Below are 24,262 nucleotides of genomic sequence, written 5' to 3' on the forward strand. Positions count from 1 at the left end.
TCCAAAGAACTCAAAATCAACAATTCAAAGAGACTCATGCACCCCTACGTGCACTGCAGCATTATTCACAATAGCCAGGACATGGAAGCAACCCAAGTGCCCATTGACTGATGAATGGATAAAGAAGATGTGGTATGTATGCATATGTGTGGGCCGTATGTATGTATATATACATACATACACAATGGAATACTATTCAGCCATAAAAAAAGACACAATCGTCCCATTTCTAACAACATGAATGGAGCTTGATGGTGGTATGTTAAGCGAAATAAACCAGACAGAAAGACAAACACCACATGACCCCACTCATAGATGGAAGATAAACAAATATGTGGACAAAGAGAACAGATTAGTAGCTACCAGACGGGAAGGTAGTTTGGGGTTGGGCATAAGGGGTAAAGGGGCACATATATTACAAATAATAATGTACAACTGAAATTTCACAACGTTATAAACCATTATGACCTCAATAAAAAAAAGTGGGAAGGGTAAAAGGAACCAATTATGCTTCACTCTCACTGGTAAAAGTTTTTACCAGTAGACAATTATAAGTTATGTATGTATATTATAATACCAAGAGCAACCACTAACGAATTGCTACACAAAGCAATACACTCAAAATACGATCAAAATGTCCATGTAACTCATAGTAAGGCCAGAAAAGAGAAACAGGAACAAAGAGAGAACAAATAAAATGGCTGACTTTAATGACTAAAATGGCTGTGTAGTATATCAATAATTACTTTAAGTGTAAATGGTCTGAGTACACAAACTAAAATACAGATATTAGCAGAGTATTTTTTTTTATTAATGTTATGATAGATTACAACCTTGTGAGATTTCAGTTGTACATTATTGTTAGTCATGTTGTGGGTACACCACTTCCCCCTTTGTGCCCTCCCCCCAGCCCCCTTTTCCCTGGTAACCACTGATCAGATCTCCTTGTCAATATATTAACTTCCACCTATGAGTGGAGTCATATAGAGTTCGTCTTTCTCTGACTGGCTTATTTCGCTTAACATAATACCCTCGAGGTCCATCCACGTATTAGCAGAGTATTTTTAAAAACACAACTACACGCTGTCTACAAGAAATTTACTTCAACACAATGACATAAAAAACGTAAAGTAAAAAAGAAGGAAAAAGAAATACTGTACAACTTATTTTAAAGTAGGAGTGGCTATAATATCAGATAAAGTAAACTTTAGAATGAAAAAAAATTACTTGGGACAAAGAGTACTATTACAAAATGATAAAAGGATCAATCCACCAAGAAGACATAGCAATTCTACATGCGTATGCAACAAAATCCAGTGTGACATGCTGAAGGCAGTAAGAAATGGAAGTAGAATCTGAAAGGATAAGAACTAAATATGAACAATAATTTAAATAAAAGATCTGTTTCTTTTCTGTATTCTCTATTAGCTCTCCTTTTGCCTACTGCATTCTGTAAGATTCTGTCCTTGGCATTTTTGTTTTCTCTATACTCATACTCCCTCAGAAAGCTTAACTATTCTTATAGCATAATTTAATCATCAATTGTTGAGGTCCTCCAATTTACATTTCCTAGTTCCCACTTTTTCAACTGGAGGACAGTTGAAAGGACAGTTGGAGGATACTCCAAACTGAATGGTCTCCTGAAGATCAAACTCAGTAAGTCCAAAACTAAATTCACTTCCCTACTTACTAATGATGTCACCAATTCTCAATAATCCAGACTCAAACTTGTCTTTGTATGTCCAATCTCTCCTGTACCCTGAACTCAAATTCTGTTAAATGGAGTTATTTTACCCTACTTGCAAATTACGTTGATTCACACTTTGGAGCCAATTTGAACCACAGCTCAGCAGTCGCTTTCTGTCCATTATGACACAGGACCCATGGGGTTTGTCAATAAAAAACAAGGAATCAGGGCCGTTGATATCAAGGGCCCATTTCAATACAATATTTATTCAACACAGACATAAACAATTCTTTTATTCCCCTCCTCTTCACCCCATTGGTGAGGGAGGGATTCCTGCCTGATGGCTACAAGGATGGCCAAACACATAACACCTGACACTGGATAGATGAGACCGACACCAGTTTATTAGTCACATACACTCACATTCCAGGGGAGGAGGACACTGGACCACACATGGCCACAAAGGGCTTGCACTTGCAAACAGAATAAATAAGGAGGAAGAGTGGTAGGCAGGCTTTAGAGTAGCAATACCATAAGGTGACCCTAGGTTCCCAGAGGTAGGTGTAAGTGGCTTGTGTGAATAATTTCACAGGCTGGCAGGAGAGAGAAACCAATTAGGTTGAGGATTAGGTGGAATACAGCCAGTCTAGTTAACAGAGGAACTAGCCAGGTGGGGATCCTTTCCCACTAGGTGGAAAGCCTATCTGGTGAGAGGAAGGAAACTTGTGGTGGGCCTTTTGAGGGCCACTGGTTTCAGATGTCAAGGCAGCACGTAATACTGAAACTTAATTTCAGGCCTTACACCACAATATTATCACTCAGGAGCTCAGGGTCTTATCAGGAGGAGTGAGATATAACCAAATAATTAAAATGGTACAACTGGCTGCATTAGTAAAAATAAAGCATACAGTAAAGAGGCAGAACAGAGAAGATGTTTTGGGAGAGGGGCCATAAAAGAAGAGCACAAAAACTGCCCTATCTTCTTGCGGTTCCCACTTGCAGAGATTTACCTGAGGCATTAGCGGGCTGAGAATACTGGACTACAGTCAACCTCATGCCAGCTCACTCATAGGGCAGAAGTTCCACTCCAGAAGAGGCAATCCAAAAAGACCAGAGAATATCATCCCTATCCAGCACCATTTTTCTAGAGAAGGGGTGTGTTACTCCAAGAGAAGTGGGCCACTGTCTCAGGCCCCAGCTCCACAGCAGTGTCACAAAGATTCTGCCCAGGAGGAGAGGTAACCTGTAAGAATAGGTAGCTCCACTCATCTCCTAAAGGAGACTAATTTTATTTGGAACTGAGTATGGGAAAGCCTAAGGACACTGGCAAACAATGGCAATATTGGTGGTTAGCAATTAAGAAGCTGGTAGCTACATGATACCAATAAGCCATAGGGTAGACAAGCTGGAAGTTCAAAAGAGAGAACTAGGGAAAGAAACAACTAAGAGTTCTCCTGAGGTCAGAGGAGGCCGCAAAGATTGACTAAAAAACTACCTCTAAAACTGGGCCTGACACTGATTGGATCAGACTGTGGAGCAAATTATGCCTCAAGGCACTGTTGAAAACATACAACAATCAGCTAGCTAGCATTAGTTGAGGTTAACAGCTGATACCAATACTGGAAGACAAGCAAGAAGCTTACTGGGGAGACCAAAAAAAGAGAGAGAAGTGAGCTAAAACCATAGTCATGGAAGGGGTGGATGAAGGGGAAGCACAGGTGAGGGAGGCTGACACACGCCAAAGGCTGTGCTTTCCAGTGAGGAAATTCACCAGATGGATTTGCAGGGGAAATAGACTTTACTGAACTAGTTCAACCCATTCACTAAATAACTAGACAAGCAAAACAACAGCAAACATTCCCAGTCCAGGGAGATGATCAGTATCCAGAGCTGCAACAAAATATTAGCTAACATGTCCAGATTATAACAAAAAATTGTGAGACATGAAAACAAAAAGAAAAGTGTGACCCATCCACAGGAAAAAAATGTAGGCAATAGAAACTGCCTTTAAGGGAGCCCACAAGTTGGACTTAGCCAACAAAACCTTCGAAGCAGTTATTATAAATATGTTCAAAGAAGAAAAGGAAATCATACTTAAAAAATTAAAGGAAGGCAATGGCAATGTCTCATCAAATAGAGAATAAGCTAATAGAACTTACAAAATAACCAAATGGAAAATCTACTGTTGAAAAGTACAACTTAAGTGAAAAATTTCTAGAGGCCCAACAGGAAATAGAGGCAGACAGAAGAATCAGTGAACATGATGATAAATCAATAGAGATTATGCAATCTGGAGGACAGAGAAAAAAGAATGAAGGAAAATGAACAAAGGCTCAGAGAGCAGTGAGGCAAGACTAAATGCACCAACATATGTATAATGGGGAATACTCGAGGCAGAAAAGAGAAAGGAGCAGAGAAAATACTCAAAGAAATAACAGCTGAAATTTCCCAAATTTGATGAAAAGCTAATCTACACATTTGAGAAAATTAATGAACTCAACGTAGGATAAATTCAGAGATTCACACCAACACATCCTCATGAAAATGTTGAAAAACAAAAAGAATATCTTGAAAGCAGGAAGAGAAAACACATACAAGAGAACGCTAACAAGATTAATAGCTGACTTCTTATCAGAAATTATAAAGGCCAGAAGACAGTGGGAAGATATATTCAAAGTGCTGAAAGAAAAGATTGTCAACCAAGAATTCCAAAACAGCAAAACTAGCTTTCAAAAGACAAAATAAAAATATTCCCAGACATAAAAACACTGAGAATTTGTTGGTAGCAGACCCACCTCACAAGAAATACTGCAGGAAGTTCTTCAGGCTAAAAGCAAGTGACACCAGACACTAATTCAAATTTACATAATAAAACAAATGGTGCTAGTAAAAATAATTACGTAGGTTAATTACAAAAAGACAGCATACTTGCATACTTCTTTTCCTTTCTTCTCTTAACTGATTTTAAAAGAAATTATAAAGTAATATGTATATAATTGTATTATTGGGGCTATAACATATAGAAATGTAACATATTTGATAATAACATCAAAGGGAGGCAGGTGGGAGCAAAGCTGGAGTGGAGTAAGGAAATGATACTAGATGGTAACAAATCCACAGAAACAAATAAAGAGAATAAGAAGAGGTAAATCAGAAGATTAATATAACAAGCTCTATAAATAAATACTTGCTCTCCCTACTTCTCTCAGCTTGTTAAAATACATAAAATTATATAAATAATTATAACAAGGTAATATATTCTTGGGTTTGTAACACATATAGGTGTCATACTAATAAGTATAACAATAACAGCATACAAAATAAGAAGAGGGAATAGAACTATTTAAGAATAATGTCTCTATCACACTAGAATTAAGTTAGTATAAATTGGGAGTATTTCTGATAAGAGAAACTTTGTAAGTGCTAGAGCAACCACTAAGAATATAACTTAAAAATTACCTAAAAAAATCATTCAAGAAATTTAAAATGTCACACATTTTTTACAAAATATTTTAGATATAAAATATTAGAAAATATTATTTATATTTATATTATAATTTTATATTTACATATATTTATTATTTATTATATATTCACATATTTAATATAATAAATATATTTAATCAATTAATATAATAAATACTATATTTAATCAATACTAATTAAATATAATTATATTTTATGTTGTATTTATTACATTAAATAATATGTATTATTTATAATATAAACAATAATATAAAATAAATATTTTAGAAAATATTCACTTAAGCGGTAAGCAGTAAAGGAAGAACAGAACAAAAACGATATGAGACATACGAAAAACAAAAGGTAAACCAGCAATTGTAAATCTATGCTTATCAATAATCCCATCAAATGTGAATGGATTAAACAATCACATCAAAATGCAAAGATTATCAGTCTGAATTTAAAAAAAACAGATCCCACTATAAGCTGTTTAAAAGAGACACACTTTAGATTCAAAGATACAAACAGGTTGAAAGTACAGGGATGAAAAACGATATACCATACAAGCAGCAACTGTAAGACACGAAGTGAGTGCCCAAACTGATATAAGACAAAACAGAGTTTAAAACAAAAAAAGTTACTAGAAGTACAAACAGGGACAATTTATTACAACAAAAAGGTCAATTCATCAGGAATATATAACAATTATAAACATAAATGTACTTAATATCATAGTCTCAAATACACAAAGCAAATCTGACAGAAAAGAAGGGAGAGACACACAAACACTAACAGTTGAAGACTTCGATACCCTACTTTGAAAAATGGAGAAAACAACTAAGCAGAATTCAACAAGGATACAGAAGACCTGAACAGTATAACCCACTAGAACTAAGACACGTATAGAACACACCACCTAACAACAGCAGAATGCACATTCTTCTCACATGCAAACTGTACATTCTACAGGATAAACTATACACTAGGATATAAAACAAGACAAAATTTAAAAGAACTGAAATCATTCAAAGTATATGTTCTCCAACAAAAATGGAATCAAATAAGATAGCAAGAAGAGAAAATTCATGAATATGTGGATATTAAAAAACAAATTCCCAAATAACCAAGAGGTCAATGAAAAAAAATTACAACGGAAATCAGGAAATACTTTAGATGAATTAAAACAAAAACACAACAAACCAAAACTTAGGGCATGCAGCTCAAGTAGTGCTTAGAAATTTATCAACGTAAACACCTATATTAAAAAGATCTCAAATCAACAGCCTAACCTTTCATCACCATAAGAAACAGTAAAAAATACAAACTAAAACTGAAGCGAGTGGAAGGAAGGAAACAATAAAGACTAAACTGGAAATAAATGAAACAGAGATTTAAAAGGTAAAGAAAAATAGAGTTTAGAAAAAGTAGAGAAACCAAGTTTATTTCTTTGAAAAGATCAACAAAATTGACAAAATTTAGCTAGACTCACCAAAAAAAGATAGATAAAGAAAATTCAAATTACTAAAATCAGAAATGAGAGAGGGGGCACTACTACCAACCTTACAAAACAAAAAGGAATATATCAGAATACCATGAACAGCTATATGACAACAAATTAGATAATCCAGCTGGAATGGACAATTCCATGAAAGACAAATTATGAAAACTGGATCATGAAAAATATAACATCTGAATAGACTTTTAGCAAGTAAAGAGACAGAATTAGTAATTTTAAAACTTCTACAAAAAATTGATCAGGCAGCTTCACAGTGAGTTCTAGCCAAGAAAAACTAACCCCAATCCTTTACAAACTCTTCCAAAAACTAGAAGAGCAGAGAATGCTTCCCAGCTCAACTTATGACACTAGTATTACCTTTGTACCAAAGTGAAACAACAACAAAAAAAATCACAAGAAATCTACACACCAATATCTATTATGAACATAAACACAAAATTCCTCAAAAAATTACTGGCAAAAGGAATCCAACAACATACAAAAAGGAGTATACATCATACCTGAGTGGCATATATATAACCAAGAATGCAAAGTTGGTTCAACATATGAAAATTAATATGCAACATATTATTAGAATAAAGAACAAAAACCATAAGATCACCGTTAAAGACACAGAAAAAATATTTGATAAAATCTAACACCCTTAACACAATAAATATGCTCTAAAAACTGCAAATAAAAGGGAACTTCCTCAGCGTGATAAAAAACATCTACAAAAGTCCCATACCTAATATCATACTTAATGATAAAACACTTGATATAGTCCCACAAAGACCAACACAAGACAAGGATGTCTGCTCTTTCCACTTCTATGCAACACTGTATTGGAGGTTCTAGTCACAGCAACTGGGGAAATGAAATATATCAAAGGCATCCATATTAGAAAGGAAGAAGTAAGACTATCTCTATAGGCATACCTTGGAGATATTGTAGGTTTGGTTCTAGACCACTGCAACAAAGCAAATATCGCAATAACATGAGTTACACAAATTTTTTTGTTTCCCAGTGCACATAAAAGTTATGTTTAGGGGCTGGCCCATGGCCGAGTGGTTAAGTTCATGTGCTCCGCTTCAGCGGCCTGGGGTTTTGCCACTTCGAATCCTAGGTGCAGACATGGCATTGCTCATCAAGCCATGCTGAGGCGGTGTCCCACATAGCACAACCAGCAGCACTCACAACTAGAACATACAACTATGTACTGGGGGACTTTAGGGAGGAGAAGAAGAAAAAAAAAGGGAAAAAGAAGATTGGCAACAGACGTTAGCTCAGGTGCCGATCTTTAAAAAGGAAAAAAAAAGCTGGGGCTGGCCCTGTGGCCGAGTGGTTAGGTTCACGCCCTGTGCTTCGGTGGCCCAGGGTTTCACGGGTTCAAATCCTGGGGGCGGACATGGCACTGCTCGTCAAGCCATGCTGAGGCAGCATCCCACATGCCACAACTAGAGGGACCCACAACTGAAGATGCACAACTATGTACCAGGGGGCTTTGGGAGAAAAAGGAAAAATGAAATCTTAAAAAAAAAAAAAGTTATGTCTACATTATACTGTAATCTACTAAGTGTGCAATAGCATATGTCTAAAAAAACAATGTACATACCTTAATTTAAAAATATTTTATTGCTAAGAAATGCTAACCATCATTTGTGCCTTCGGCGAGTCATAATCTTTTTGCTGGTGGCGGGTCTTACAAAAACGCAACGGCTGGCCCAGTGGCGCAGCGGTTAAGTGCACGTGCACGTTCTGCTTCAGTGGCCCAGGGTTCGCCAGTTCAGATTCCAGGTGTGGACACACGGCACCACTTGGCAGGCCATGCTGTGGTAGGCGTCCCACATATAAAGTAGAGGAAGATGGGCACAGATTTTAGCTCAGGGCCAGTCTTCCTCAGCAAAAAGAGGAGGATTGGCAGCAGTTAGTTTAGGGCTAATCTTCCCCCAGAAAAAAAAACGCAATATCCATGAAGCGCAATAAAGCAAAGCACAATAAAATAAGCTATGCCTGTATTTGCAGATGACATGATCTTGTATATAAAAATTATAAGAAATCCACACAAAACTTATTTGAAATAAGAAAGGTTAAGCAAGGTTGCAGGCTACAAGATTAACATAAAAAATTCAACTGTATTTCTTTACACTAGCAATGAATATTCCAAAAGCGAAATGAAGAAAACAACTTTTTACAATGACATCAAAAACATTAAAATACTTAGAAGTAATTTAACAAAGTGCAAGACTTGTATACTGAAAACTATAAAATATTGTTGAAAGAAATTAAGAAGACCCAAATAAATGGAAAAACATCCCATGTTTATAGATCAAAGTATTTAATATTAAGATGGCAATACTCTCAAATAAACAGACATCTCATGTTTATAAATCAAAATATTTAATATTATTTAAGATGGCATACTCCCAAAACAAATCGACAGACTCAAGGCAATCTGATATAGGCTACAACACGGATGAAACTTTGAAGACACTATTCTAAGTGAAATAAGCCAGTCACAAAAAGACAAATACTGCATGATTCCACTTATATGAGGAACCTAGAGTAGTCAAATTCACAGAGATAAAAAGTAGAATGGCAGTTGACAAGGGGTAGCAGCGAATAGGGAGTTACTATTTAATAGATACAGAGTTTCAGATTTACAAGAAAGAGTTCTGTGGATAGATGGTGGTGATGTTTTGCACAACAATGTGAATGTATTTAATGCCACTGAACTGTATACTTAAAAATGGGTAAAATGGTAAGTTTTATATTATGTGTATTTTATCACCATTTAAATATTAAATTTTTAAAAAGAAGAAAAACAGATGAAGTGGATATCATCAAAATTAAAAACTTTGTACTGCAATCAATATCATCAATTAAGAGACTAGACAACCCAGAGTGGGAGAAAACTTTTGCAAATAATGTATCCGATAAAGGACTTGTATTCAAAATATATAAAGAACTCTTGCAACTCAATAACAAAAAGATAAATAACCCAATAAAAAAGGGAGTGAGAATCTGAATAGACATTTCTCCAAAGAAGATATACAAATGGCCAATAAACACAAAAAAAGACGCTCAACATCAGTGGCCATTAGGGAAATGTAAGCTAAAACCACAAGATACCACCTCACACCCACCAGAATGGCTATAATCACAAAGACAGAAAATAACAAGTGTTGCTGAGAAAGTGGAGAAATTGGAACCCTCATAATGCTGGTGGGAATTGTAATATGGTGCACACTCTTTGGAAAACAGTTGAGCAGTTCTTCAAAATGTTAAACATTGTTATCAAGAACCAGCAATTCTACTCCTAGATATATATCAAACAGATGTGAAAATATACATATTCACAAAAACATGTACATGAATGTTCACAGCAACTTTATTCATAAGAGCCAAAAAAGTGAAAACAACCCAAATGTCCATCAACTGATGAATGGGTACACAAAATGTGACATATCCATACAATCTACTATTATTGGCAATAAAAAGGAATGAGTACTGATTCATGTTATAACATATAAATCTTGAAAACATACACAGTGAAAGAACCCAGTCACACAAGATCACATTATTGTATGATTTCATCTATATGAAAATCTCCAGAATAGGCAAATTTACAGACACAGTGGGAATGCTGAGGGAGGTGTGGAGTGGGGAGTGACCACTAACAGTTACAGGGTTTCCTTGGGAGTATAAAAATGTTCTAAAATTAGAGTATAGTGATGTTTGCACAACTCAGTGAACTGTACACTTGAAATGGATGAAGTGTATAGTATGTGAATTACACCTCAATAAAGCTGTTTAAAAAAAGCTACTGACAGATGGTTTTAACTTTTATTCTAAATAAGTCATTCTTCCTCCCAAAGCTCTATCTCGGTTGCTTTTATTATTTATCTGAACACTTTAAAAAAGAGGGAGATTTTTCTTGTCCAGCGGGTAAAAGCGTAGAAGTCATTCCCATTTGCACAAGAAAAGAGCTAAACAAACTGAAAATCAACAGCTCTGCTTAGATCCATCAGAGAACTGAGTTCACAGGGTAAACCACCAGCCAGAAAACTGGAGAGAGAGGAAAATACAAAGAATCACAGATTATGGGGAGCAGAAGCTGCTGAAGCCAGGAACTGGTAGGAAAAATTAAACTGCATTTGACAAACTGCTAGGGGCTAAGAGCATGGACTCACTTTAGAGATAAAAACTCCTGGGGCCCAGCCTTAGGGAAGGACCCCACATTTTCAAGAGTTTTACTTCCAGAAGCCCCACAAGGATCTCTGGATAAAGATGGAACAAAAATACCCTCATATTTCTGGCAGGAGGAGGGGAAAAGAAGCCATTTTAGAAGCAGCCCAGAGCCCTCTGTTCTCCGTAATGAAAGACTGACCTCAAAGGAAATTATATTACCAGAGCCTGAATTGGTTTTACCAGAACCTAACCAACCTGGGAGAAGAAAAATACCCAACTCCAGCCCCCTCTAACCTTCCTGTTTCACCTACGTAGGGGTAAGATGCTGAGAAGCACTTGTAAATATAACAGTCCAGGGACGCAGGCTCACCAAAAGACTGAGACCTAATCACAGGATTATTATAATGCAGCCTCTCCCCTCCACACATTACCACTACATCAACAGGGCTCCTGTATAACAACAGGAGGTTACAGATGAAAGAACGCAAGCAAGGCTCAGACTATTTAAGAAGGAGTCTCAAGGGAAACCAAAAGACAACAGGAGAGACAAAAACAAGGACATGAGAGGAAATTTTAGCGTCTGACACCACAGTTACAGCAAACTGTTTAACTTTTAGCAAGATAAACTTAAAACCTTACACCAAAGGTCTATTTACCTCAGTTCTTTTTACCTAATACATCATGTCCAAGGTTCAACAAAAAATCACAAGGCATGTTAAAAGGCAAAAAACAATGTGAAGAGACAAAGCAAGAAATAGAACCTGACTCAGATATGGCAAAGATTTCGAATTATCAGACTAGGAATTTAAAATAACTATGATTAATAAGCTGAGAGCTCTAACTGAAAAAGTGGACATGTAAGAACAGATGAGTAATGTAAGCAGAACGATGAAAACTCTAAGAAAGAATCAAAACGAAATGACAGAAATCAAAAACACTGTAACAGAAATGAAGGATGCCTTTGATGAGCTCATCAATAGGCTGAACATGCCAAGGAATGAAATCAGTGAGCTTTAAGGTAGGTCAATGCAAATGCAAAGAGAAAAAAGAACATAATATCCGAGGACAATTTCAAAGGACGTAATGGCGGGGCTAAGGGGTGGGAGGAATGACACACTGCAATCTGAGAATTCCTTACGAAGCCATGCTATAATTTGTACAAGACAGCCAGAAAAATACATTTTTAGACATAATGCCTTTCTCAAATCCTAGGGAAGTCCTCATCTCATCTCTGGGACCAGATCAGACATGAGCTGGGACCCTTAGATAGTTCTGACATCAAAATTACTTCTGATAAAATTAGGATATTTGAGGCCAGTCATTTCAACTATGCTCATCATTGAAATCCCTGGTAGAGAGAAAAGGCAAATATTACCAGTCTCCTGTTGCCACATTTTATTCCTGCTGTTTTCTTACCTTGGTTCTTCCCACTATTTATTCTTCCCCTTCCTCCTTTCCTCCATGCTCTTTGAAACCATTCTGCTATTTAATAAACAACCATTCTCAAATTTTTCATAGAATACTCTCTAACTTTTTGCCTTAAAAGAAACTTGATTTTCCCCTTGACAATACTACTACCCTTGCAGTCCTCTCCCATATACCATGATTCTAGAAACAGGCAGAGATGGAAGTTAGCATTTAACTATTTCTCATAACTATTTCCTTACCATTATTTTCCATCTTCCTCAAATAAACAAACAAACATACAAATAAAATCTTTTTGAGGTTTAGATGACACACAGCTTCTATATCATCCTCCATCTATCACTTTCTCCTTACAACTCTCAGTTGCTCCCATTCATTTGTTTTTGTTTTTGCTTTTGGTGAGGAAGATCAGCCCTGAGCTAACCTATGTTGCCAATCTCCCTCTTTTTGCTTGAGGAAGATTTGCTGAGCTAACATCTGTGCCAGTCTTCCTCCACTTTATATGTGGGATGCTGCCACAGCATGGCTTGATGAGCAGTGTGTAGGTCCGCACCTGGGATACAAACCCGTGAACCCTGGGTCACTGAAGCAGAGCACACGAACTTAACCACTATGACACCAGGCCAGCCCTCTATTTATTTTTTGAAGACTTTAAGGTCTGGTTCACAGGCTTTCCCTAAACCCCAAATCCCACATTAATGAGAAGATATTTAAACACAGTTAACCAATCCAATAAGCTAGCCTCAAAATCTCAATTTACTTTACCCAGTGATCTGTATTCAACTTCTACTGTCCAATCCCAGGGCCATGCAATGGATCTAATCACCCTTCAATAAGATCCCCATTTAAATGTACTAACTCAATCTGACCAAAATTACCTATTCCTCTAGCTCTCTCAGTAACTTATACCCAGCTCACCTATTCAATCTCACAAATAAACCTCTGTTCCCTCTATTTTCTTCCAGACTAACAACTCTTCTGGCTTCTCTTCTTTCCCTATGCAGGCTGAAATCAACAGCTCATCACCTCCTCTCACTGATTCCCTTCCACTGCTTTCCTGCCACCGCACCACCCACTCAACAAATCCCTCAACCAAGGATCAATCCTGTAATTGATCTTCTCTATTCCTGAGTTTTAGTAGAGAAAAATCAGAGTCTATATAGACTGACAACATTATAGAATCATCTCTAACCTCAACTACCTTCTCAGAACCACTTGCCAATCCTTTTGCTTGTCCTTGGTCAGCTCCATCTCCTATTCACTTCAACATAAATTCTAAGCCTCCACCAAGCCACTCTTCTCAAACCCCCTATCCCACCTCTACAACTTCTCACCTCCCTCAGCAGATAATCTTGCTTTCTACCTCAAAACTGATCTCTCAATTTCCTGTCTACAAACCTATTTGTATCCACTCATGTCCTTTTGTGCTCAATTAATTCCTTTTTCCCTTCAAGTCACAGAAAGGAATATAGAAACAAACTCTCTCTAATATTAGATTCTTTCATGTAATTCAGTTCTAAACATTGTCATGAAAAATGCAACGAAAAATCAAATGGTTCATCTAACAAAAGATCAGGGGATCTAGGGATAAATACACCTAATCTGAAGTTAACATTATTGCAGGAGTTCAAAAATAAAAAATTAGTTAGGCATAGCAAGATATTTTTAACAAGCTAGCCATAAGGACACTTACTATCTCCTTTCCTACTTACCCGCTAAATGTTTGAGAGTCTTGGGCACAGTGTCAGGAGATACCCTCAACATTCTGAGATCTGAAGAGTGATACTCCAACTCTCTGGCTGGCTCATGAGGAACAAATGGCGGCAATACAGATGAAAAAGACTGATTAATGTCCACATTAGAATGACCTACCTATGAAAAGAGATTAAAAAAATGAAGAAAATAAGATTAATTTTAGAGTTCATCCGCTAAAAAACAAACTTCATTTTTATGAAAATGAATACCAAGCAGTTACACCAGTTAGTTAAGATCATATTCTCAACCCTCCTAAATTCATATACAGGTCATATCTTGTTTGGTCAATACCAAGAAGGCTCTACAAACTATTCTGAGGGTACAGAAGTCTGCCTGTATAGAATATCCCAGATGGGAGGGCTAGAAGTGTTCTAGTACTCGCAAGTTTGCTCCTTATAATAGTATGATCCCTGCAGGATTTGAACTGTGATATTATTCTTGACAAGCTCAAGGATTTTTTTTTTTTAAGTAGGAGAGGTGTGTTGTGGAAAGGAAAGAGGAACAGAGGGAAAAGAGAACAGGAATATTTTCAAACTATCCACAAATGTTTAGAAGAAAAATAAAAGCATCAAAGAACTGCATCTGTGATCAGTTATGAAAGAACACAACTCCTCAAATTTCTTGAAATAAAAGTAGTGGAAAATATAAACTGATAGTGAAGTAAAAGTTAAATACTGAAAAAGAAGTTCCTAAAATTTCATAGGATCCCAACAAGTCCTTACAAGAAAAAAAAATTAGAAACCATTACTAATGATGTTAGTACATAAACACACACAATTTTTCACCAAATACAGAGTATACTTTCATATAAAAACAATATACTACTTTTAGGTTTCTTTATTCTCCTAAAAAGATTATTCTAGTGATACCCTGACAGGAGAGAGCCTAAAAATGTACATAAGCATGAATTTTTCTATCCTTTTTTATCAAAATTTTTTCACTGTGTAGTAATGAACATTCTTAGGAAGCTGGAGGGTGTGGAAAGGAATATTCTACTTCTACTGACATATAGGTTTCTCTAGACTAGTGGTTCTCAATTGGAGGAGATTTTGCATGTACCCACCTCTCCCACCAAGGAACATTTGGCAATGCCTGGAGACATTTTTCACTATCATAACTTTGAGGGGAGGAATGCTACTGGCATCTAGTGAGTAAAGGCCAAGGATATTGCTAAATCCTAAAATGCACAGAACAGCTCCCATAACAAAGAATTATTCAACCCAAAATGACAATAGTGCAGAGAAACCCTGCTCTAAACATGGCACAAAGTTCTGTTTTCAATTAGCCACTCCTGAAGGAGAGTTTTTTGAAGTGCAGCTTATTAACATATATACCGTATATATGACAGATAGATACTTGTGTGTGTTTAATAATAGTTTTTCCCTACAGCTTCCAAATGTAGGAGGAAATAATTTCTATTCCAACCTTGACTTCAATAAAACTTCATTATATCAAAGATTCAAAATATACAGATATTAGAGTAGGTAATACAAAAGAAAATGTAGAATGAAAAAGATGAGAAGTGTTTATCTAAGAGATCTGCAGATCTTCATTACTAATTGAAAATGCAAGGAATCAGGAGGGAAAAAATCACAAAGAAAAGCATTTAAACCTTGGGAGGAAACTATGTCTTTGGGGGGACAGAGGACGCACAAAACAAAAAGAAATCTAAAGAGTAAACCTTAAATAATATTTAGAGTTACATGGCCAAAATAAGGGATAATAAAACAGTATTTTATCACAGAGGCTAGAAGAATGTAATATGCTGCTACAGGAACAAGGAGAAAGAAAAAACAAAATAACAACAGAGAACAACAAACTACTGGTGAGAGCCTAGTAAGTCTAGTTTCAGCACAGTGAAGAGAACAAACAGCCAGGCACTATCTAAAGTGATATACCTTACCTCATTTAATATAACAATGCATGAGGTTGATTATTACTACTCCTTTTTCTCTCTGTCGATGAAGAGAATGATCCTCCAAAGTTACTTATTTGCCCAAGACACAAGGCTAGCAAATAAGTGAACAGGGTTTTGACTCCAAATCTCCACATTCTTTTCATTGCCGCAATCTACATCATACATCAGTGGATACCCAAATACTCATTTAGAGAATGATGGGTAGGTACCAAAGTGAGACAAACAAGTATGAATGACTCTTCTGAGACACAGATAAGAATAAGGAAGAAACCAAGGAGTTTCAAACCCCCTGAGAGCAAGCTGAGCCACACAGGAAGATAACTTCAATATCTGGCTCCTTGTTTCCCTAACATTGGCATTATGTAACTCTGAGATCATAGAATACAGCTAAGAGTGAAGGACAATACACAGTCCCTCACCTGAAAAACTATACTTAAGGCTACAGTTAAGAGCAAATAAAATTTGGAATAGTGGTCAGAGTTAATCTCAGCACATCACCACTAACTGAATACATAGCTTCATTTCTTTAAATAAATTGTATCTATATGAAAAGTTGATGTAAGTTACAAAAGTAGTATAATCAAAAAAATTAGAAACTTCTAACTTGAAAATTGATCATATTTTGGGGATCGGCTAGGTGGTTAAGTTCACGTGCTCCACTTCAGCGCCCCAGGATTCACAGGTTCGGATCCCAGGCACAGACCTAGCACCACTCATCAAGCCATGGTATGGTGGTGACCCACATAAAATAGAGGAGGATTGGCACAGATTTTAGCTCAGTGACAATCTTCCTCAAGCAAAAAGAGAAAGATTGGCAACAGATGTTAGCTCAGGGTCAATTTTCCTCACACACACACACACACACACAAAATTGATCATATTTTGTTTCTCAATCTTAGTGAAACTGACTTTGACAACTCTCCTTTGCTCTTGCCAAAATAATGCAAAATCTTGGCCCTGGTTTCACTGAAGAATAGTTAAACAGGGAGGCAGTACATAACTAAGCTTAGTTTCAAATACTAGTTCGCCTACTAGCTAAACAACCTTGAGCAAGTTCCTTAACCATCTAAGTGTCAATTGTAAAATGGGATGATGATAATCCCCAACAATCCTACCTGATAGGATTGACCAAAGGACTAAACAAATTGATGTACATAAGTAAAACTGTTAGCATAGTATTTGAGCACAGAATATTAGCTATCATTTTCATACCCATTGTTATTAATTAGAATTAAATAATGCTTACTTTACAATGTTGAAGAAAATAAAATGAACCTAACAGTTCTCTCTATTAAAAATTTCTATAAATTCAATTATAATAAGGAGGAAAAGTTCATCACAATATCTGTTCATTTTCTCTTATCAATTGTCTGAAACTAAAGGTCTAAATATGGTTCCAACCTAAACTAATAGCTTTCCAATGACGTACTAATCTTACTCATCAGAAAATAGGAAAAGAGGTCAGCAACATGGTGGCATGAGCTCACCTGGGACTCTCTCCCCTCGAAAGTACAACCAAAAAGAACAAACGCTTTCCAACCAAAAAAACAATCTTAATAACAGAAATCGTCAGAGACCCACAGCAGCCAAATGACGGAAGGCAGAGAGACTGCAGCCGGCCTGGGAGGATCTGGAACGGGGGTAGGAGAGAACTTCGCTCTCTCCCCTAAGGACTGGGATCCCTGCCACGGGTGCAGGAAGGAGTGGGGGAGGGGCCAAGCATGGGGGATAGTCCAGGACGCCCACCACCCGTGCAGCAGAAACCCTCCAACAGGGGAAAGCTTTCCCGTGGGGGAGCCCCAGCAAGCCAGGGCCTCAGGAGACCAGAAAGTCAGATCTGAACCAATACAGGTCACGCAAGTGAAAGTGCCCCTCCTCCCCCAACCCACGCTGGGTGCCGCCATCTTGGCTGCAGGTGCAGGGCTCAGAAAACAAGCCTCTCGACCCCTATCTAGTGGCGACAGGCTGTAATTGCAGCCGAATAATAGAATCATGTGCAAAAACCGCTGCTCTACCATCCAGCAATTTATAAAAGCTCCAGTCCAAAAGGAAAACAATAAAAATACAGAAGTAGGTCCTGAGGGCTTGGAAATGGCTAAACTAAGTGAAGAGGAGTTCAAAATGGCTATCCTCAAAATATTCAATGAGGTAAAGGGAAATATAGAGACACAAGTCAACGAGTTCTGGAGTTACTTCACAAAAGAGATTGAAATTGTAAAGAAGAATCAATTAAAAATACTAGAGATGAAAAATACAATGAATCAGATAAAACAGAATACGGATTCACTGAATGCCTGTGTAGACAGCATAGAGGGGAAAATTAGCATAATTGAAGATAGACAGGCTGAATGGCTCCAGACAGAGGAAGAAAGAGAACCAAGAATTAAAAAAACTGAAGAAAATCACAGAGAAAAAGCTGACTCAATGAGAAAACGCAACTTAAGAATCATCGGAATTCCTGAGGGCATGGAAAAGGAAAATGGAGGAGAAAGTGTGTTCAACGAAATAATAGAGGAGAACTTCCCAAATCTAGGGATTGAGAGAGAAATGTGTGTTGAGGAAGCTTTCAGCTCTCCTACATTTTTCAATGTAAAAAGACATACTGCAAGGCACATAGTAGTAAAAATGGCAAAAATGAAGGACAAAGAAAGAATACTCAGGGCAGCAAGACAGAAGAAACTAACCTACAAAGGAACCCCCATCAGACTTTCAGTGGATTTCTCTACAGAAACCGTACAAGCTAGGGGAGATTAGAGTGACATATTCAAAACTTTAAAGGATTAAAATCTTCTGCCAAGAATACTCTATCCAGCAAAAATATCCTTCAGATATGAGGGAGAAATTAAATCTTTTCCAGACAAACAAAAGCTGAGGGACTTCGTAGTCTCACGACCTCCACTACAAGATATCCTCAAGAAAGCTCTCATACCTGAAAAAAGAAAAAAAGGGAGTAAGGGGTCACAAAACACAGAGTAGGGAGACAAATAGATAGAATCTGAATAGGATAGCAAATATTCAACTATAGCATTAGGATAAAGGGAAGGAAATCACAAAAGCAGAGACAATCGTATCATTCTAACCACAAACTCACAACACAAGTTGGAATAAGAGATGAAAATAATAATTTAGGAGGGGAGGAGGAAAGGGACTGAAACAGTCTAGGCTAAGGAAGTAAGAGACCACCAGAAAATGGACTATGTTATACATGAGATTCTGAATACAAACTTCAGGATAGCCACTAAACTAAAAAACAGAACACAGACACAAAACACAAATAGGGAAAAGTCTAAGAAACCCAGCATACGAAATTGCAGAAGTCAATGGGTAGGCTAAAACACACAGGACGAGAAACAAAGGAAACACAGGAAAACCAGAAAACAAGCAACAGAATGACAGCATTAAGCCCTCATGCATCAATACTCACCCTCAATGTAAACGGATTGAACTCTCCAATAAAAAGAAACAGAGTGGCAAAATGGATTAAGGAACAAGATCCAACAATTTGTTGCCTCCAGGAAACACACCTCACGTCCAAGGACAAACACAGGCTCAGAGTGAAGGGGTGGAAGACAATGCTCCAAGCTAATAGCAAACAAAAGAAAGCAGGTGTTGCAATATTTCTATCAGACAAAACAGACTTCAAGATAAGGCAGGTAAAGAGAGACAGAGAGGGCCAATATATAATGATCAAAGGGACACTTCATCAAGAAGAAATAACGCTTATAAATATCTATGCACCCAACACAGGAGCACCAAAGCTCATAAAGCAACTATTAACAAACCTAAAAGAGGATATCAAAAATAACACAATAATAGTAGGGGACCTCAACACCGCACTCACATCAGTGGACAAATCATCGAGACAGAAAATCAACAAAGAAACAGTGGAGCTAAACGAAAAGCTAAAACACTTGGACTTAACAGACCTATATAGAACACTTCATCCAAAAACAGCAGAATACACATTCTTCTCAAGCACGCATGGAACATTCTCAAGGATAGACCATATGTTGGGAAACAAGGAGAGCCTCTACAAATTTGAAAAAAAATTGAAATAATAACAAGCATCTTCTCAGATCATAATGCTGTAAAGCTAGAAATTAATTACAAGAAAAAAGCTGAGAAAGGCACAAGGATGTGGAGACTAAACAATATGCTATTGAACAAGCAATGGATCATTGAAGAAATTAAGGAAGAAATCAAAAAATACCTGGAGGCAAATGAAAATGATAACATGCCATACCAAGTCATATGAGGATGCAGCAAAAGCTGTATTAAGAGGAAAAATTCATCGCAACTCAGGCACATCTTAACAAGAAAAATCCCAAATCAGCAATCTTAAAGTACACATAACCAAATTAGAGAAAGAAGAACAAACAAAGCCCAAAGTCAGGAGAAAGAGAGAAATAATAAAAATCAGAGCAGAAATAAATGCTATTGAAACAAAAAAGGCAGTAGAAAGGATCAATGAAACAAAGAGCTGGTTCTTTGAGAAGATAAATAAAATTGACAAACCCCTAGCCAGACTTACAAAGAAAAAAAGAGAGAAAGCTCAAGTAAACAAAATCAGAAATGGAAGAGGAGAAAGAACAACAGACTCCACAGAAATACAACGGATTATAAGAGAATACTACGAAAAACTATATGCCAGCAAAATGGATAACCTAGAGGAAATGGATAAATTCTTGGACTCCTACAATCTCCCAAAACTCACTCAAGAAGAAGTAGACAATTTGAACAGACCAATCACAAGGAAAGAGATAGAAACAGCCATCAAAAGCATCCCAAAGAATAAATCCCCAGGACCAGATGGCTTTCCTGGGGAATTCTACCAAACTTTCAGAGAGGATTTAATACCTATCCTTTTCAAGCTATTCCAAAAAATTAGGGAGGATGGAACACTTCCTAACACATTCTATGAGGCCAACATCACGCTGATACCAAAACCTGACAAGGACAGCACGAAAAAGGAGAACTACAGGCCAATATCGCTGATGAACATAGATGCAAAAATTCTCAACAAAATTTTGGCAACCAGAATTCAGCAATTCATCAAAAGGATCATACAGCATGATCAGGTGGGATTCATACCAGGAACACAGGGATGGTTCAACATCCCCAAATCAATCAACATGATACACCACATCAACAAACTGAGGAATAAAAACCACATGATCAGCTCAATAGATGCAGAGAAAGCATTTGACAAGATCCAACAGCCATTTATGATAAAAACTCTGAACAAAATGGGGATAGAAGGGAACTACCTCAACATAATAAAGGCCATATATGACAAACCTACAGCCAACATCATTCTCAATGGGCAAGAACTGAGCGCCATCCCCCTGAGAACGGGAAGCAGACAAGGATGCCCTCTATCACCACTCTTATTTAACATAGTTCTGGAGGTCCTGGCCAGAGCAAACAGGCAAGAAAAAGGAATAAAAGGAATCCAAATGGGGGAGAAGAAGTGCAACTCTCACTGTTTGCAGACGACATGATCTTATATATAGAAAACCCCAAAGAATCCATTGGAAAACTTTCAGAAGTAATCAACAACTACAGAAAGGTGCAGGGTATAAAATCAATTTACATAAATCAGTAGCATTTCTATACTCTAATAACGAACTGAAAAAAAAAAAACTCAAGAACACAATACCATTCACAATCGCAACAAAAAGAATAAAATACCTCCGGGTGAATTTAACTAAGGAAGTGAAAGACCTATACGATGAAAATTACAAGGCTTTTCTGAAAGAAATGGATGACAACATAAAGAGATGGAAAGACATTCCATGCACATGGACTGGAAGAATAAACATAGTTAAAATGTCCATACTACCTAAAGCAATCTACAGATTCAATGCCATCCCAATCAGAATCCCAATGACATTCTTTACAAAAATCGAACAAAGAATCCTAAAATTCATATGGGGCAACAAAAGACCCCGAATTGCTAAAGCAATCCTGAGAAAAAAGAACACAGCTGGAGGCATCACCATCCCTGACTTCAAAACGTACTACAAAGCTACAGTAATAAAAACAGCATGGTACTGGTACAAAAGCAGGTGCACAGATCAATGGAACAGAATTGAAAGCCCAGAAATAAAACCACACATCTATGGACAGCTAATCTTCGACAAAGGAGCTGAGGGGATACAATGGAGAAAAGAAAGTCTTTTCAACAAATGGTGCTAGGAAAACTGGAAAGCCACATGTAAAACAATGAAAATCGACCATTCTTTTTCACCATTTACTAAAATAAACTCAAAATGGATCAAAGACCTAAACATTAGGCCTGAAACAATAAGTCTGCTAGAAGAGAATATCGGCAGCACACTCTTTGACATCAGCTTCAAAAGAATCTTTTCGGACACCATAACCCCTCACATGAGGGAAACAATAGAAAGAATAAACAAACGGGACTTCATCAGACTAAAGAGCTTCTTCAAGGCAAGGGAAAACAGGATTGAAACATAAAAACAGCCCACTAATTGGGAAAAAATATCCACAAGTTATTTATCCGACAAAGGGTTAATCTCCATAATATACAAAGAACTCACACAACTCAACAATAAAAAATCAAATAACCCAATTACAAAATGGGCAGGGGACATGAACAGACATTTCTCCAAAGAAGATATATGGATGGCCAATAGACACATGAAAAAGATGCTCACCATCACTAATCATCAGGGAAATGCAAATCAAAACTACACTAAGATATCACCTCACACCTGTTAGAATGGCAAAAATATCCAAAACCAAGAGTGACAAATGTTGGAGAGGCTGTGGAGAAAAGGGAACCCTCATACACTGTTGGTGGGAATGCAAACTGGTGCAGCCACTATGGAAAACAGTATGGAGATTCCTCAAGAAGTTAAGAATAGAAATACCTTATGACCCAGCCATCCCACTACTGGGTATCTATCCTAAGAACCTGAAATCAGCAATTCCAAAAGTTCCATGCACCCCTATGTTCATCGCAGCATTATTCACAATAGCCAAGTCAGGGAACCAACCTAAGTGCCCAGCAACTGATGATTGGATAAAGAAGATGTGGTATATATATACAATGGAATACTACTCAGCCATAAAAAAGGATAAAGTCGTCCCATTCACAACAACATGGATAGACCTTGAGGGTATTATGTTGAATGAAATAAGCCAGACAGAGAAAGACGAACTCTGTATGACTCCACTCATAGGTGGTAGTTAACATATGGACAAAGAGAACTGATTGGTGGTTACCAGGGGAAAGGGGGGTGGGGGGAGGGCACTAGGGGTGAAGTGGTGTACCTACAACATGACTAATAATGACGTACAACTGTAATTTCACAAGGATGTTAACGTTCATAACCTTAATAAAAAAAAAACATAGCATTGGAGATTGGACTGGTGGTTACCATTGGGGAAGGGGGGAGGGGGGAGGGCAAAAGGGGTGATTAGGGTCACATGTGAGGGGATGCACTATAATTAGTGTTCGGGTGGTGAACATGATGTAATGTACACAGAATTTGAAATATGTACATCCGAAAAAAATAAAAATTAAAAAAAAAAGAAAAAGAAAATAGGAAAAGGAAAGTAACACAAAGTACACCACGCATATTATCTACCTGTATTTAATGACTAACAGGATATAAGGATATATTAAAAGGAAGTGGGACTGCAGCTGAAGCTGGCAGTATCAGATAAAAGAGGATAGGCAGTGGGACCAGAGAAATGTTAAAGCCAAGGGTTCCAAGGATCCAAGAAAATGAAGACTTGTAATAAAGAAACATTGACATAGACTTTTTATAACACCCCAAAGTTACCATTTTCTAGTACACACACACACACACACACACACACACATGATAATGATATAAATAGACAGATGGAGGGAATGTATATATACATGGTATGTTGCTCATTCGGGAAGGGGATAGTTAGTTCCCTTTGGGGACACTGACTAGTTTGGACATTAAGCACCTCAATATCCTTCCTGGGGAAACACTGGTTCTTGTAACTTTCAAGAGACCTCTGAAGTCACATCTTTCAGGAGCTTCTAAACAGAAACACTTGAATACTTCCAGGGCCTATTCCAAGGCTTGTACATTGAAGGCCAGAAGGGAAAAAAGTACAATTCAATGTCTCCCTGAATAAGTCTAATCTTAACACTGTCCCAAGAGTTCTTGCTGGCACAACTTGGAAGAGTCAGGATGCCTCAAGATGAAAGGTCTGGGAGCTCCAGAGGATGGCCTTTTCCAAGACACTATAGAACTCACTAAGTCTTACAGTCTACAAAACACAAACATTTCTTTTATGCCAATCTCTAAGAAATTAA

At 37.2% G+C, this 24,262-nt stretch overlaps 1 protein-coding gene across 8 annotated transcripts in view; it reads right to left on the reverse strand.

Annotated features, from left to right (window-relative positions):
- ALMS1 (ALMS1 centrosome and basal body associated protein) overlaps positions 1 to 24,262 on the reverse strand; it is a 249,363-nt gene that overhangs the window by 183,852 nt on the left and 41,249 nt on the right. For all 8 annotated transcript variants that reach the window (XR_011525970.1, XR_011525969.1, XM_070572391.1 and 5 more), the window contains one exon: positions 13,976 to 14,135. Coding sequence is in view for 6 of the 8 variants with exons in the window: in XM_070572391.1 (XP_070428492.1) it covers positions 13,976 to 14,135 (160 nt within the window). In the remaining 2 variants the exon portion in view is untranslated. The remainder of the gene's footprint in view (positions 1 to 13,975; positions 14,136 to 24,262) is intronic.

The sequence above is a fragment of the Equus przewalskii genome, chromosome 14 (assembly GCF_037783145.1).
Source record: "Equus przewalskii isolate Varuska chromosome 14, EquPr2, whole genome shotgun sequence".
In the NCBI taxonomy this organism is placed as follows: Eukaryota; Metazoa; Chordata; class Mammalia; order Perissodactyla; family Equidae; genus Equus; species Equus przewalskii.